At 48.5% G+C, this 14,596-nt stretch overlaps 1 protein-coding gene across 2 annotated transcripts in view; it reads right to left on the reverse strand.

Moving 5' to 3' along the window:
* Positions 1 to 2,253: 2,253 nt before the first annotated feature.
* Positions 2,254 to 14,596, reverse strand: part of ttk (ttk protein kinase) — a 35,079-nt gene continuing 22,736 nt past the window's right edge. For both annotated transcript variants that reach the window (XM_060922309.1, XM_060922308.1), the window contains exons 17-25: positions 11,366 to 11,458; positions 11,120 to 11,277; positions 10,812 to 10,963; positions 10,588 to 10,712; positions 10,429 to 10,503; positions 9,699 to 9,875; positions 9,513 to 9,609; positions 9,281 to 9,366; positions 2,254 to 9,184 (exon numbers count right to left, since the gene is read on the reverse strand). In XM_060922309.1, coding sequence (XP_060778292.1) covers positions 9,104 to 9,184; positions 9,281 to 9,366; positions 9,513 to 9,609; positions 9,699 to 9,875; positions 10,429 to 10,503; positions 10,588 to 10,712; positions 10,812 to 10,963; positions 11,120 to 11,277; positions 11,366 to 11,458 — 1,044 coding nt within the window. In that variant the 3' untranslated portion in view covers positions 2,254 to 9,103. The remainder of the gene's footprint in view (positions 9,185 to 9,280; positions 9,367 to 9,512; positions 9,610 to 9,698; positions 9,876 to 10,428; positions 10,504 to 10,587; positions 10,713 to 10,811; positions 10,964 to 11,119; positions 11,278 to 11,365; positions 11,459 to 14,596) is intronic.

Raw genomic sequence — 14,596 nt, forward strand, 5'->3', positions numbered from 1 at the left:
TTGACCAGCTATCCAGCTTAAAGTGCATATCACGGGTAAATTCAGAAGCAAGATCAATGTCTCATCTCATCTCATTATCTCTAGCCGCTTTATCCTGTTCTACAGGGTCGCAGGCAAGCTGGAGCCTATCCCAGCTGACTACGGGCGAAAGGCGGGGTACACCCTGGACAAGTCGCCAGGTCATCACAGGGCTGACACATAGACACAGACAACCATTCACACTCACATTCACACCTACGGTCAATTTAGAGTCACCAGTTAACCTAACCTGCATGTCTTTGGACTGTGGGGGAAACCGGAGCACCCGGAGGAAACCCACGCAGACACAGGGAGAACATACAAACTCCGCCCAGAAAGGCCCTCATCGGCCACAGGGCTCGAACCCGGACCTTCTTGCTGTGAGGCGACAGCGCTGACCACTACACCACCGTGCCGCCCCCAAGATCAATGTAATTCTCCTATTTTATATTAAACTTTGGTCAAATATCTGTAACATTCTGCATTCTCTGCAATTGTTTTACCTTGCGCAATACCAGAAAAATTCAGTTGAAATCAAGCAATTTGAGGCAAATTGGTCCACCTCTGAAAAAATTGGCATTTGGATTTCCCGGGAAACATTGATTTTCGTGACGTCATCTGGGGGACGCCTCCCTCTGAATCCTACGTTGGTTTGTTTATGAGAAAACAACCTGGTGGTTTTCTGCAAATTTCTTCAACGTTATCACATAATTATTAAAATGGTTAACAGATGTATCGTAGGAGGGTGTAGCAACACCAATCTTGATGGGATTAGTACTCATCGTTTTCCAAAAGACTGGACAATGAGAGAGAAATGGGAGCGCTTCGTCTACACAGGCTGTGCACTGAAACTGGGCAAAGCTTGCGCAGCCTGCTGGCGCTTCTGCAGGTAATGTCACGAATCTGGCTCCAGACTCCCTTGGGATTTTTCTAGACCCATTGTGTTATTTTATTTTTTTCTGCTGTAGACAGATGGCCTCGTGCAAAATTACCCTTCTGGATGAGTGTGTAAAGGGACATTCTTTCATATAAAAAAACCCACGAAATTGGTCCAGAATATGCACTTTAATTTACCATAGCAATGAAACCCAGCAACTAATTAACTAAAGAAAACCGCACTATGATGGAACAGACAGTCTAGAGTTAAATGAAACTAGATACCCAAGATACCCAAGTTAAGTCACTCAAACTCCAGCTTTGACCCACATTATCAGATAATCAAATGTCGAAGTATTAAAATTGTTCTTTAAAAGGAAATATTTCTTTTATTTAATTTCTATATACATTTATAAAGTTTGATAATTATTAACAAACATTAATAATATCCATCCATTATCTGTACCTGCTTATCCTGTTCTACAGGGTCGCAGGAGCCTATCCCAGCTGACTATGGGCGAGAGGCAGGGTACACCCTGGACAAGTCACCAGGTCATCGCAGGGTTGACACAAACAACCATTCACACTCATGGTCAATTTAGAGCCACCAATTAGCCTAACCTGCATGCCTTTGTACTGCGGGGGAAACCGGAGTGCCTGGAGGAACTCCACACAGAAAGGCCCTCGCCGGCTGCTGGGCTCGAACCCAGGACCTTCTTGCTGTGAGGCAACAGTGCTAACCACTACACCACAGTGCCACCACATTAATAATATATAAATATTAATTATTAACAAATTTTATATTTCCAGAAAACTGGGCTCCAACAATGAGACACCAATAAATTTTACTACGTTGATTATTTATTGCCCCTAACAATTAGGAGAGGTGAAATAGAACTATGTTTTTATTAGATTCTTGACTATTCAGCTTAATCTATGGAGAAGCCATGGCCTAAAAGGTTAGAGAAGCAGCTTCAGGACCAAAAGGTCACCGGTACATTTCCATGGACCAGCAGGAATGGTTGAAGTGCCCTTGAGCAAGGCACCAAACCCCCAACTGCTTCTCCAGCTGGTATGTCAGGGTCTTCTCGTACATCGCTCTGGATAAGAGTGTCTGCTAAAATGCCTGTAATGGAATGGAATCTACTGATAAGCTGTTAAATGACTATGAAGAATGCAATACATTATTAAGCAACGTAAGGCAAAGCCACTACTTGTGTGAAAGAATACCCTTGTTAAATAGACATTTTTCACTGACTAGTCTATAAATCCAGTTCTTTCATTTCAGTTTTCTACCCCTTTTTCCTTAGATATATGTTTACTTTTCCTTTAAGGAAAAAAAAAATAGGTACAGATATCTCCAAAATTAATTATTATTATTATTTTTTATCTCTTCAAACATATTATAGGGACATGAGTTTTACTGGGAAACATGCCACTCATTTTTCATACAAGCTACATCCGGGACATGGAGAACCAAAACCGAGACATAAATCTCTATTTCACTTGTGAGGAAAATCAATGAATTGTTTTGATAAATGTGGGTACTTTTTGTTTGTGAATGTGTCTATATAATAAGATTTGGCTTGAAGATATGAAGTTTATCTTCCCGTGTTGAAAAACTCACATTTTACATATGAAATACATTGTGGCTCTGAGTGATATTTTCTGATATTTCACTCCCATGACATCACTCCCAGTGTCTTTGCATTGTCCGAATGGCAAACCAGTTCAAAATCAAAATTCTTTTGATTAACGTGTGCATTTTTTTGTGGATGTGTCCATATAATATAAAGAACATTACATGTTGGCATGAAGTTTATCTTCTTGTGTTGAAAAATATATTACTCGTTCACTTGACTCACTCATGATCTATCTATTCACAACTCAAAAGATAAATTTCATATCTTCACGCAACCATGCAATATCCTCCATGTATAGTACCACAGAAATATACCGTACAGGTTACTATACCATAAGGGTAGGTTCTATTTCGTTTCTCCTGACCGCCAGAGGCGGTGCTTTCAGCACATGGACATCCATCACACGAACGTGCAGGTCGAGTAATAGTAACAACAAAGTCACGTGTGACCTGGGTGACGTCACCCCGTGACCCCGGCACAAAAGACCGGTGAACCCAGGAAGCGACCTCTTGCATCTTCTCGGGTTTGCAGGTTGCGAGTTGGATTGGAATTTGGACAAAGCGCCGTGTTAGTTTCGTTACCCGTAGGGTTGGGGCTGTGCTTACGCATCCTCCAAGAAACTGCATTAAGTCCACCAATTCTTTTTCTCGTTGTTATATTCGTATTGATTTGTTACTCCGTTAAGCTGAGTGCTCTCGCTCGGTGGAGTTAGCTGATTAGCCCTCCGAGGCGGTGTCCTCGCCGCTGGAGGCCGGCTTGTTTTCGTTCAGGTAAGCGGTTTTCATTCATTTAAATTAAAGCAGTGTTTCTCGCCGCTGTTTATCAGTTCTGTGGCGCACGGCGCCTATCTTTGTTAATATTATTGACCGCCTTGTTTTGTATAGCCTTGCCTCCGGCCTGCTCACGGGCCAGCTGTCTTGTGTGTGTTGTATTCGTATTGTTTGTTACTCCGTTAAGCGGAGTGCTCTCGCTCGGTGGAGTTAGCTGACTAGCCCTCCGAGGCGGTGTCCTCGCCGCTGGAGGCCGGCTTGTTTTCGTTCAGGTAAGCGGTTTTCATTCATTTAAATTAAAGCGGTGTTTCTCGCCGCTGTTTGTTATCAGTTCTGTGGCGCACGGCGCCTATCTTTGTTAATATTATCGACCGCCTTGTTTTGTGTAACCTTGCCTCCGGCCTGCTCACGGGCCGGCTGTCTTGTGCGTTTTAGCGGCGTATGATGTCTTCTCACGCTAGTGAGTGACTGTTTAGTTGCGGCTGTCTTTTAAACCCGCGGCAGTAGGCTCGCGGTTCGCGAGGTCCGGGTGCTCCCGCTTAGGCCCTCGCACCATTTTTTTTTTCCCGACCACGGGTGTGTTCGCCCGGTCGTTTTTCGTTGCCGCCTGATTGTTTATTTTGGGATACTTATTTGGGGTGTTCTCGCTCTATTTTTTAAGTTCCCTTCTGCCAGCCAGGTGTCATGGACCTATTCTCTTGCTGCGCCAACTGCCGGGCCCCCCTTGAGCCGGAGGACGGCCACCGCGAGTGCCCCTCGTGCCTGGGTATTGATCACCTGCGGCAGGGGCTGACGGACATGGCCTGCGCAGACTGCATGTGCCTGAGCGTGGCTGCACGGACCGCCAGGCTGGCTCGGATGGATCCTCCGTCTGACATCCCCCAGGCCTCGGGGGGACAGGACATGGTGCCGGCTGCAGCAGCGGGGCCCAGCAAGCGCCGTGGGGCTCCCCCACACGTCTCCGCTTCCAAGGCGAAAAAGAAGCGCTCAGGCGATTTGGCTCGGAAGGTGGAGGTGATGTCCGCCGAGCTGGAGGAGATGAAGGCCCTGCTGGCGAATCTCCAGCCTCCGCCACAAGGCAGCAGTGTTCCCGCAGCCACCCCATCTGCCTGGCAGCCCGACCGTTCGCCATCACCACCGCTTCTGTCACCAGCCGTTGATGCACGCGGCCTGGATGAGCTGTCGATCCGGGTGTCTGAGAGCTTTGACTGCGGTGGGTCTGACGGTCACGACTCCACCTCTCCGGCCAGTTCCCAGGCCACCAGCCATGGCACCGTGGCAGCGTCGGAAGGCGGACGCTCATCCATCCAGCCAACGCTGAGGGCTCCATTGGCCCGTCTGGGGTTGGACATGCCCCCGGTGGCCCAGCATCAGAGCGCTTTCTTCAGAGGCTCCACACAGCCTTCCTCGTTGTCTGTTCCGCCCTCGGCCCCATACATCGAGGAGTTACAGAGGTGTTGGGCGGACCCTAGACGCCTTTCCCACCTCCCTAGTGACTGCAGGGCCCTGGCAGCAATGCAGGACGCCCCTACCTACAGCCTCCAGCAGATGCCCAACATTGAGCCCTCCGTGGCTGCCCTCGTCCTTTCGCCCAACGAGGCTCTGTGGCCTGACGCCCGATGCCCCCGCACTCAATGCCGTGCGACCGACGACCTCATCGTGCGGGGATATGACATGGCGGCACGAATGGGTCGAATTGACAATTCCATGTCCCATCTGCTGCTGGCCCTCGCCCAGACGCTGGAGGGGACGAGCGCGGCATCACGGGAGCTGTGCGACGCGGCTCTCCAGGCCTTTACCTACTCGTCGCGGGAACTGGGCCGGCTGATGTCGTATCTCACCCTCTGGCAGATATGGCTGGCGCAGTCCCCTCTGGCCGAGCCCGACCGGCATGTGCTGCGCTCTCTCCCTGTTGTCCCTGGGGAGCTGTTTGGCGAGGCCGCTCAGCAAGCCCTGGACCGGAGTGCCCAGGTCGTCCAGGCGCAACAGCAGTTCGCTGGCCTCCGCCAGGTCCACCACCACGGCAACGCTGCCCAGTCCTTCAGGGGGCCCACACCGACTCTGTCTCGGCCACGCACCCGCCAGGAGACCAGACGGGTTGATGACTTTCGTCGCCCCACCACCTCCTGGACCCGCGGCGCCGCCCCCTACACCCAGTCCGCTCCTCGTCGCCCCCATGGTGACCGATGGGGGCGGTCTGGGCGGCGCTGACATCAGCGCGCCGGCGGTCGGCCACTTTTCCAGCGAACAGCTCCAAAGCTGGAGAGCGTTGACCCCAGACCCCTGGGTGCTGGTGACCCTCACCGAGGGTTACCGCATCCAGTTCTGCCGCCAACCGCCGCGTTTTCATGGGGTCAAACACACCACCGTGAGCCATCTGGGGAAGTCCCTCGTCCTCCGGCAGGAAATCGCCACCCTCCTGGAGAAAGGAGCAATCTCTCCCGTCGACAGGCAGAGACAGCAAGGTGGGTTCTACTCCAGGTATTTTCTGGTTCCGAAGAAGGACGGCGGTATCCGCCCGATCCTCGACCTGAGGTCCCTCAACTCCCACTTGAAGACCATGAGATTCCGCATGCTGCGTACAGTGGATGTCTTACACCACATCCAGGCGGGCGACTGGTTTGCCACCGTCGACCTGAAAGACGCCTATTTCCATGTTCCCATTGCGCCACACCACAGGCAGTTCCTGCGGATTGTCTTCGAGGGCCAGGCTTTCGAGTTCAATGTTCTGCCCTTTGGGATATCGCTGGCACCCCGTGTGTTCACCAGGTGTGTGGCAGCGGCATTGGCACCACTTCAGGCAAGGGGTTTGCGTGTCCTGCCTTACCTGGACGACTGGCTCGTCTGTTCACGGTCAGCAGCTCAGGCCCACACCGACATCGCGACTGTGCTCTCACATGTCACAGAGCTGGGGCTCAGGGTGAATTACAAGAAGAGCTCGCTGGTGCCCAGCCAGGAGACGACTTTCTTGGGCATGCACCTGGATTCGAGGTCGTTGATGGCAACCCCCTCCCAGACCAGGATCCACAACATCCGCCTGCTGCTTGGCCGCTTCGGACGGGGCAGGTCACTCGCCCTGAAGACCTTTCAGCGCCTGCTGGGCATGCTTACGGCAGCCTCCTCTCTGGTCCCGCTGGGACTCCTGGACTTACGCCCGCTTCAGAGGTGGCTCAACGGTCTCCACCTCCACCCGGCGCTGCACGGGCGCAGGCTCGTGAAGGTGACGGATACTTTTTTCAGGCTCTTCCGTCCATGGAGGAGGAGGGCTTACCTTCTGCGGGGTGTTCCGCTGGCGGCTATCCCCTCCCGGAGGGAGGTCATCACCACGGATGCTTCCCTGGGAGGTTGGGGTGCAGTCTGGCAATGCCGGACCGTCAGAGGCTGCTGGAGTCCAGGGCAGCGACAGCAGCACATCAACGTGCTGGAGCTACGGGCTGTGTTCCTCGGCCTACAGCACTTCCTCCCAGGCCTGGCCGGCAGACACGTTCTGGTGCGGACGGACAACGCTACGGTAGTGTACTACATCAACCACCAGGGAGGCACCAAGTCCCTCCAGTGCTTGGAAGTGGCCGGCCAACTTCTGCGGTGGGCCCATCGACATCTCTTGAGCCTGCGTGCCATGTACTTGCCAGGCACTGCCAACAGGGCAGCAGATCTGCTGTCCCGCCAGGACCCCGATCCCGGGGAATGGAGACTCAACCCAGCGGTGGTTCTCGCCATCTGGGAACGTTTTGGCAGGGCAGAGGTGGACCTCTTTGCCTGCCAGGAGTCGACACACTGCCCTCTGTGGTTCAGCCTCCACGGCCCCAGCTCCCTGGGCCAGGATGCGCTGGCGCATGCTTGGCCGAGGCAACTGCTGTATGCCTTCCCCCCTCTGCTGCTGATCGTGCCAACCCTACACAGGGTTGCGATGGACCACCACGGGCTGCTGCTTGTCGCCCCTCGGTGGCCGGGCCAAGTGTGGTTTCCCAAGTTGCTGCAACTTCTGAACGGCGACCCCTGGTGCCTGCCAGTGAGGACGGACCTGCTATCACAGCTGGGAGGGCAGATCTGGCACCCGGATCCAGCCCGTCTGCAGCGCTGGGTGTGGCCGCTGAAGGGCCGGACCCCCTGCTAGGTCTTTGTGAGCCGGCAGTGGTCAACACCATTGCAAGCTCTCGGGCACCCTCCACCAATGCCCTCTACGCCAACAGATGGAGGTTTTTCTCCAACTGGTGCTTGACTCGGGGGGAGGAGCCTACATGCTGCCCCCTGCCGACCATTCTACTGTTCCTCCAGTCTCTGTTTGATAAGGGTCTTACTCCTTCCACCATCAAGGTCTATGCAGCTGCCATCTCTGCTCAGCATGCCAGAGTTGGGGGAAGGACCGTGGGGTCCCACCCCTTGGTGGCACGTTTCTTGAAGGGTGCTCTCCGGTTGAGACCCCCCCGACAGAGCCGGGTACCCACATGGGATCTTCACTTGGTGCTGCAGGCTCTCTGCGACGCACCGTTTGAGCCCCTGCTCACGGCAGACATTTCATGGCTCTCCCTGAAGACTGCTTTTCTTCTGGCCATTACCATCGACGAGGCGCATCGGGGAATTACACGCGCTGTCAGTCAGTGGGGAGTGCCTGCAGTGGCACTCCGGCAACAGTGGGGTCACTCTGTGGCCTAACCCCTCTTTCCTCCCGAAGACCCTCTCTGCTACCTTCGTCAACCAGCCCCTTAGTGTTGTGGCGTTCGAGACGGGCCATGGTGAGAGGTCGGAACTTTTGTGCCCAGTTCGCGCCCTCAGGGTGTACGTGTCCCGTACGGAGGGCTTCCGTAGGAGTGACGCCCTGTTTCTGTGCCACACAGGGCCGAGGAGGGGTCTGGCGCTCTCTAAGCAGTGGCTATCCAAGTGGATAGTCGAGGCCATATTACATGCCTACAGGCACAGTGGCTCCCCGATTCCTCCGGCTGTCAGGGCGCACTCTGCACGGGGCATGGCGGCCTCATGGGCATCACTGAAGGGCGTGCCCCTTTCAGACATATGCAGCGCAGCCTCCTGGGCTTCCAGCTGCACCTTCACCAGGTTTTACCGTCTTAATGTCGTCCCACATAATCCTGTGGCGACGGCCGTCATTCCAGGCCCGTCGCAGCAGCACTGAGTATGGGTAGGCACTCCTCATGACCTGGTTGGTATTAGTCATCCATGTGCTGAAAGCACCGCCTCTGGCGGTCAGGAGAAACGAAATAGAACGAGGGTTATGTATATAACCGCAGTTCTATGAGTTTCGGATGACCGCCAGAGCTTGGCAGTCACTCGGAGTGTACACGAGAAGATTTGCCAAGAGGTCACTTCCTGGGTTCACCGGTCTTTTGTGCCGGGGTCACGGGGTGACGTCACCCAGGTCACACGTGACTTTGTTGTTACTATTACTCGACCTGCACGTTCATGTGATGGATATCCATGTGCTGAAAGCACCGCCTCTGGCGGTCATCCGAAACTCATAGAACCGCGGTTATATACATAACCCTCGTTTATTTGTGTGAACTTTAAACATACAGACAGAAATCAGGGCACAGTGCCAATTTAAAAAAAAAAGTGGCTTGAATTTAATAGAATTCAAAGATAGAAACTTGAAAAAAGTTCAAGGTTTTTCAAAAACAAAGAATACAAGTAACTCAAGTCATTGTTCTTTTTCTTCAGAACAACAGACAACCTAAATCTGATGTAAAAAATAATGGTCATTTTCAATATATCCAACTAATTGCATGCCATGTTGTCAAACTATCATTATGAACTATTAATGCAGTCACTACATCAGCATGTTCACTTCCAGGACTGAATGGAGCTCCTGACACACTCAGAAACATCCAGCTTCTTCCCACTGTTGCACATTTTTGCTAGGTTCTGTAAACATTGGAGAGAAATAGTTAGTTGTGAATGGGAGGTACAGCGGAATAAAAACGCAGCGGAACGAGTGACTTTCAGTGGAGGAATACTCACACTAGCAGCTCTTGCAATGCTGTTTGGAGACTGTAAAGCAGCCAACTCATTCAGAATTCTCTTTAGGTCATTGTTGCATGGTTCCACTACAGACAAGAAAATGAAATTATTCAGAAATGAGACGTTAAAAGCATGTACATTAGTGCCATCTCGTTAAGCATACTACTGTGTTCCATCTACACATGGCAGCTTTGTGTATCTACTTGCGTGTAAAGGGAAGCACAATGGCCACCTGGTTCAGACGGTTGCTGAGGCTGCAGCTGTAAGTATGGATGATCGAGCAGTTCTGCAATCGAGATTCGCTCTTTGGGATTCCGCACCAGGCACCGCTAAGTAAAAGAACAAAAATAAATAAATTTCATTTTTATTTTAAATGGTCATGTTTTCAATCGTGTAATTATTTAACAAAAACACAGACCTTCAATACATCTAGCAGATCCTTCTCAGGAATATCAGGAAAGTCAATCTCATGGGATGGATCAATAATAGCATGGAGTTTAGTGATCTGGTTGGTGATGTTTTGGAAAGGAGTTTTCCCATAGGTCATACAATACAGTATACATCCAAGTGACCACACGTCTCCCTTTGGACTAATCTGTGAATAGCAGCAACACGCATTAGGCACTGCAGCAGAAAAGCTAAAACATCATTTGAGAGTTTAAACATCATGTCAAAAATAAACAAAATTTTAAAAAAATGTACTGTTGTATACTGCTATATTGGAGCTTTGCTAGACTAGAGATTCATCTCATCTCATTATCTCTAGCTGCTTTATCCTGTTCTACAGGGTCGCAGGCAAGCTGGAGCCTATCCCAGCTGACTACGGGCGAAAGGCGGGGTACACCCTGGACAAGTCGCCAGGTCATCACAGAGCTGACACAGACAACCATTCACACTCACATTCACACCTACGGTCAATTTAGAGTCACCAGTTAACCTAACCTGCATGTCTTTGGACTGTGGGGGAAACCGGAGCACCCAGAGGAAACCCACGCAGACACGGGGAGAACATGCAAACTCCGCACAGAAAGGCCCTTGCCGGCCACGGGGCTCGAACCCGGACCTTCTTGCTGTGAGGCGACAGCGCTAACCACTACACCACCGTGCTGCCCTAGACTAGAGATTAGTTTAGTAATATTTAACCTTACCTTTGACCTTGGTTTTCCACCTTTTGATGAGGTGTCTTTAATTGCCTCTGGTGGCATGTAGTTTAATGTCCCCACCTGAAGCACAACGTCAGAACTATCAAACCACCAAACACACAGCACAAATGAAACTCTATTTAGCAGTCAAAATTCTGGACCAACCTGCGAGTCCTTCATAACACTTGTCATGTCTGGCTGAATGTGGTTTGCTATGCCAAAGTCAATGAGCTTCAGTGATGCATTGACAATGACAAAATTAGCTGGCTTTAGGTCACTGTGGACAATTCCTAGAAAAGAGTGGTTAAAGAAAAAAAAGATTTAGGCCAAGTGAAAACGAACAATTCTGCAGTATTTTTCTCTTAATACTGTAAGATTTGTGTAGTCACCATGCTTGTGGATAGTCTGCACTGCCTCGAGCATGTTCCTCCAGAAGAACTTCCTTTCTTGTGAGTTGACAGTCTTGCGGTTGCGAAGCCATGTGTTGAAGTCCAGGTTACCACACTCCATCAACATATAGATGTAGCGGTCTGTGATCTCACTGAAATTAGTTATCACAGTTATCATATGAACCAGACACTCGTGTGCTACATAACATATGGGTGGAGAAGAGTTAAACTGTTTTAGATGTTCATCTTTCACTTTTCTTAGCCCCATATACAGCTCCGTTACATCTGGAAGTAGAGAAAATACTCACTAATCATACAGTTTGATAATCTGGTCACTGTACTGCTGGAGGTGGTTCAGGTGCTCAATCTCGTTTTTGTAACTTTCAACTGTCTGGGCATCTGCTTCCTCCAGATTCACATATTTTACAGCGTATAGTTGTTTCTTCTGGTCCAGAACCTGGTATACCTAAAGTTAAGGACATGGCATATGTTCCATCAAGTGTGACAAGCATGTATAAATGCAAGTGAGCTTTATCAGGCTATTCACAGATTACCTTACTGGAACCACCTCGGCCTATCATCTTCAAAATGAAGAACTGTCTGCCTTTGATGGTGATAGATTCATTAGAGATGGTACTGACAGAACTCTGAAAGCAAAGCGAGAATTTATGGCAAACAGAGACAGCCCCAAGCCACCATTTTATTTCAGAACATCTTGGCAAACACAAAAGCAAAGATTCTCTTTCTATAGTATCAATACATGCGATTATAGAAAACTGTACATGCTGATTATCAAGAAATAATCAGAATTTCTGGATAAATCACCTAGAGAAACTTGGCAAAATGGCAGCCAATCGCTTAATCACCTCAAGTGAGGAAGAATTACAAATTATGAAAGAAAATGCTGTTCCTAAAAACACTAAAGATGCTACAAAATTTGGTCTAAAACTATTCAAAGGTAAAGGTAGAATTGTGATTTATCTATTCCAAAACAAAAGTATTTTATGTGAGTCGGCATAGATAAGTGACAAGCCTGCACCTTTATTACATTTGCATGGCGCCTTTGAAGCTTGAAATAATTTCTTTTAAATATGATTTTTTTTTTTTTATATATATCGGTTGGGTATCTCCCATCGTTACGACAGCTAAGCGTCTCGGCGCCGGTGAGCCCTTTCATGCGACTGGAGTCTGATGTGGGAGAGGTATTTCTTGCTGCACAAGCTGCACTCAAAGGACGTGTTGGTCTCCGATGTGCAGGCTTTCCTAGCAGCTCTTCTCTCCTTCATGTCCACGATGTGTTGCTCTTTGAACTCCTTGAGTGCTGAGTGGCACTGGTTCCAGCATGAAGCACAGCTGAGTGAGTCAGCTTCCCAGGTGGTCAGATTTATGCCACAGCCCATAAGGTTGCACTTTAGGTTGTCCTTATACCGCAAGCATGGACATCCTACTCGGCGACTGCCTCTTTTCAGCTGCCCATAGAACAGTGACTTTGGGATGCGGTTGTTGTCCATACGCACCAAATATCCAGCCCAATGCAGCTGCGATTTTATCAGTAGAGCCTCGATGCTTATTATGCCACGCTTCTCCAAAATGGCAGTGTTGGGAACGTGATCTTGCCAGCAGATATTGCATATTCGGCAAAGGCATCGCATGTGGAATGCTTCAAGCGGTCATATGTGTCTTCTGTATGGGGTCCACGTTTCGCAGCCATACACCAAAGAGGGCAGCACTGCGGACTTATACACCCTAATTTTTGTACCCAATTTTACATCGTGGCTCTTCCATAGTCTGTCAGACTACCAAATGCAACACTGGCTTTAGATATGCGCTGGATTATCATAACATCAAGTGAGCAGTTGTGCGACATTACAGTGCCGAGGTAACAGAAGCTCTTCAGGAACGAAAGCTTCATACCGTCAAATGTAACAACCGGATTATGGTGAGTTTCACGGGGACAAGGCTGGAACATTACTTCTGTCTTTTCCAGGCTAATACTGAGACCGAATTTTTTCGCTGCGTCAGCAAACCTATAAACTATTACTTGGATGTCTTCTAGGTAGTGAGCGGAGAGTGCGCAGTCATTGGCAAACAGTAGGTCTCTTATTAGCATACCTTTGTGCGAGCTGAAAAACGCCCGAGGTTAAAAGACACCACTGTCAGATCTTACTTGTAAGTACACACCGAGGTCCAACTCACGGAATGCATATTGCAGCATGAGTGCTAATACAATGCCGAATAATGTAGAGGCTAATACACATCCCTGTTTTACGCCATTTGATATACTAAATGGTTCAGAGAAGTTACCGTTGTCATAAACGCGACCCATCATGCCATCGTGAAATGATCTAATAATGGCAATAAGTCTCTCTGGGCATCCGACCTTGTGAAGTAACGTCCAGAGCCCTTCCCTACTTACATTGTCAAACGCCTTGGTCAGATCAACGAATACAGAGTAGAGAGATTGGTTCTGTTCTAAGCACTTTTCCTGAAGTTGCCTATATGCAAAGATCATATCAGCTGTGCCTCGACCACTGCAGAAACCAGACTTTGTGAGTATTTTACGTGAGTCGGCATAGATAAGTGACAAGCCTGCGCCTTTATTACATTTGCATGGCGCCTTTGAAGTTTGAAATAAATAATTTTATATTGTACACACACACAAAAAAAAACAACAACTTTTTTTAAAATCACCTCCTGTGTGTTTATACTAAAACAATCTGCCTAAGGCTCAGTGAATATCTGTGAATAACAACCGAGATGAAGGTTACATATTCCCGGTTATTATTCACCGATATTCACTCCGCCTTTGGCAAATAATTGCTAAAATAATTATGTTTCACACATTATCTGCCAACTGAAAATATTGAATATAAGGATATTATTTATATCCAACATCCAGTGATGGTTTTTCTTGTATTTCTGTTTCTTTATGCTATAAAATATTTTTCCACTACCATTTATTAAATTACCCTGTTATGGTACTATCCAAAGAGACTTGCAATTAAAAGAGGATATAATTCATTCAGTTCGGGTTTATAGACCTTTGCCAAAGAGCCTGATGGTGGAGCTTAGCCAGTACTGGGATTTAAAACAATTTTAGTCAGTAGCTTAGAGCTCTAAGCACTAATCCAATACTTCCCCCTTTACCCAAATAGCAACGTTTTAAGCACACTGTGGGACCAAGAAGACCTCTCACTTCAAATCAAATTACAACCAGTTTTATAGTTAATATAACAATAATTGAGCATCAATATAAAAATTAATTACATGAAACTACTCTACTCATTAGCTTTTCCCCTTCCTCATCTTTAGATCGATCAATTGATCGATAGAAACCCACACACCATGGCAAAGCTCTGCATCTGATCTTTTTAGCCCTAATCACGTAGAGCGGCCAGCCAACCTCGTGTTTAATGAAAGCTTGTGCTGCTTCACAAATATGTTGTTTGTTGCACATGCTTATAAACACAAATATAAATAGTCAAGGCAGTATTGTCATAGCCGAACAACAAAAGTCTAATTGTTAAATCATAATTTATCAAACAAAACCATACAACCTAACTCAATGAATAAAAAGGTCAGTGCACATTTAGCTCTTTTCAATCATTTATTCAACAGGAATAATGCCTTTTAAAACAAGAGCGCTCTGAGAGCACAAGATCCCCCGCTGGCAACTATATCTATGCTATAAGTGCTTAATACACCCTCATGAAAATGTCAAAGTACAAGTTTGGTAATCAAGGGCCATAACTCTGAAAAAATTCCACCGAGTTGAACTAAACTGA

Source organism: Neoarius graeffei, chromosome 5 (assembly GCF_027579695.1).
Source record: "Neoarius graeffei isolate fNeoGra1 chromosome 5, fNeoGra1.pri, whole genome shotgun sequence".
Lineage (NCBI taxonomy): Eukaryota > Metazoa > Chordata > Actinopteri > Siluriformes > Ariidae > Neoarius > Neoarius graeffei.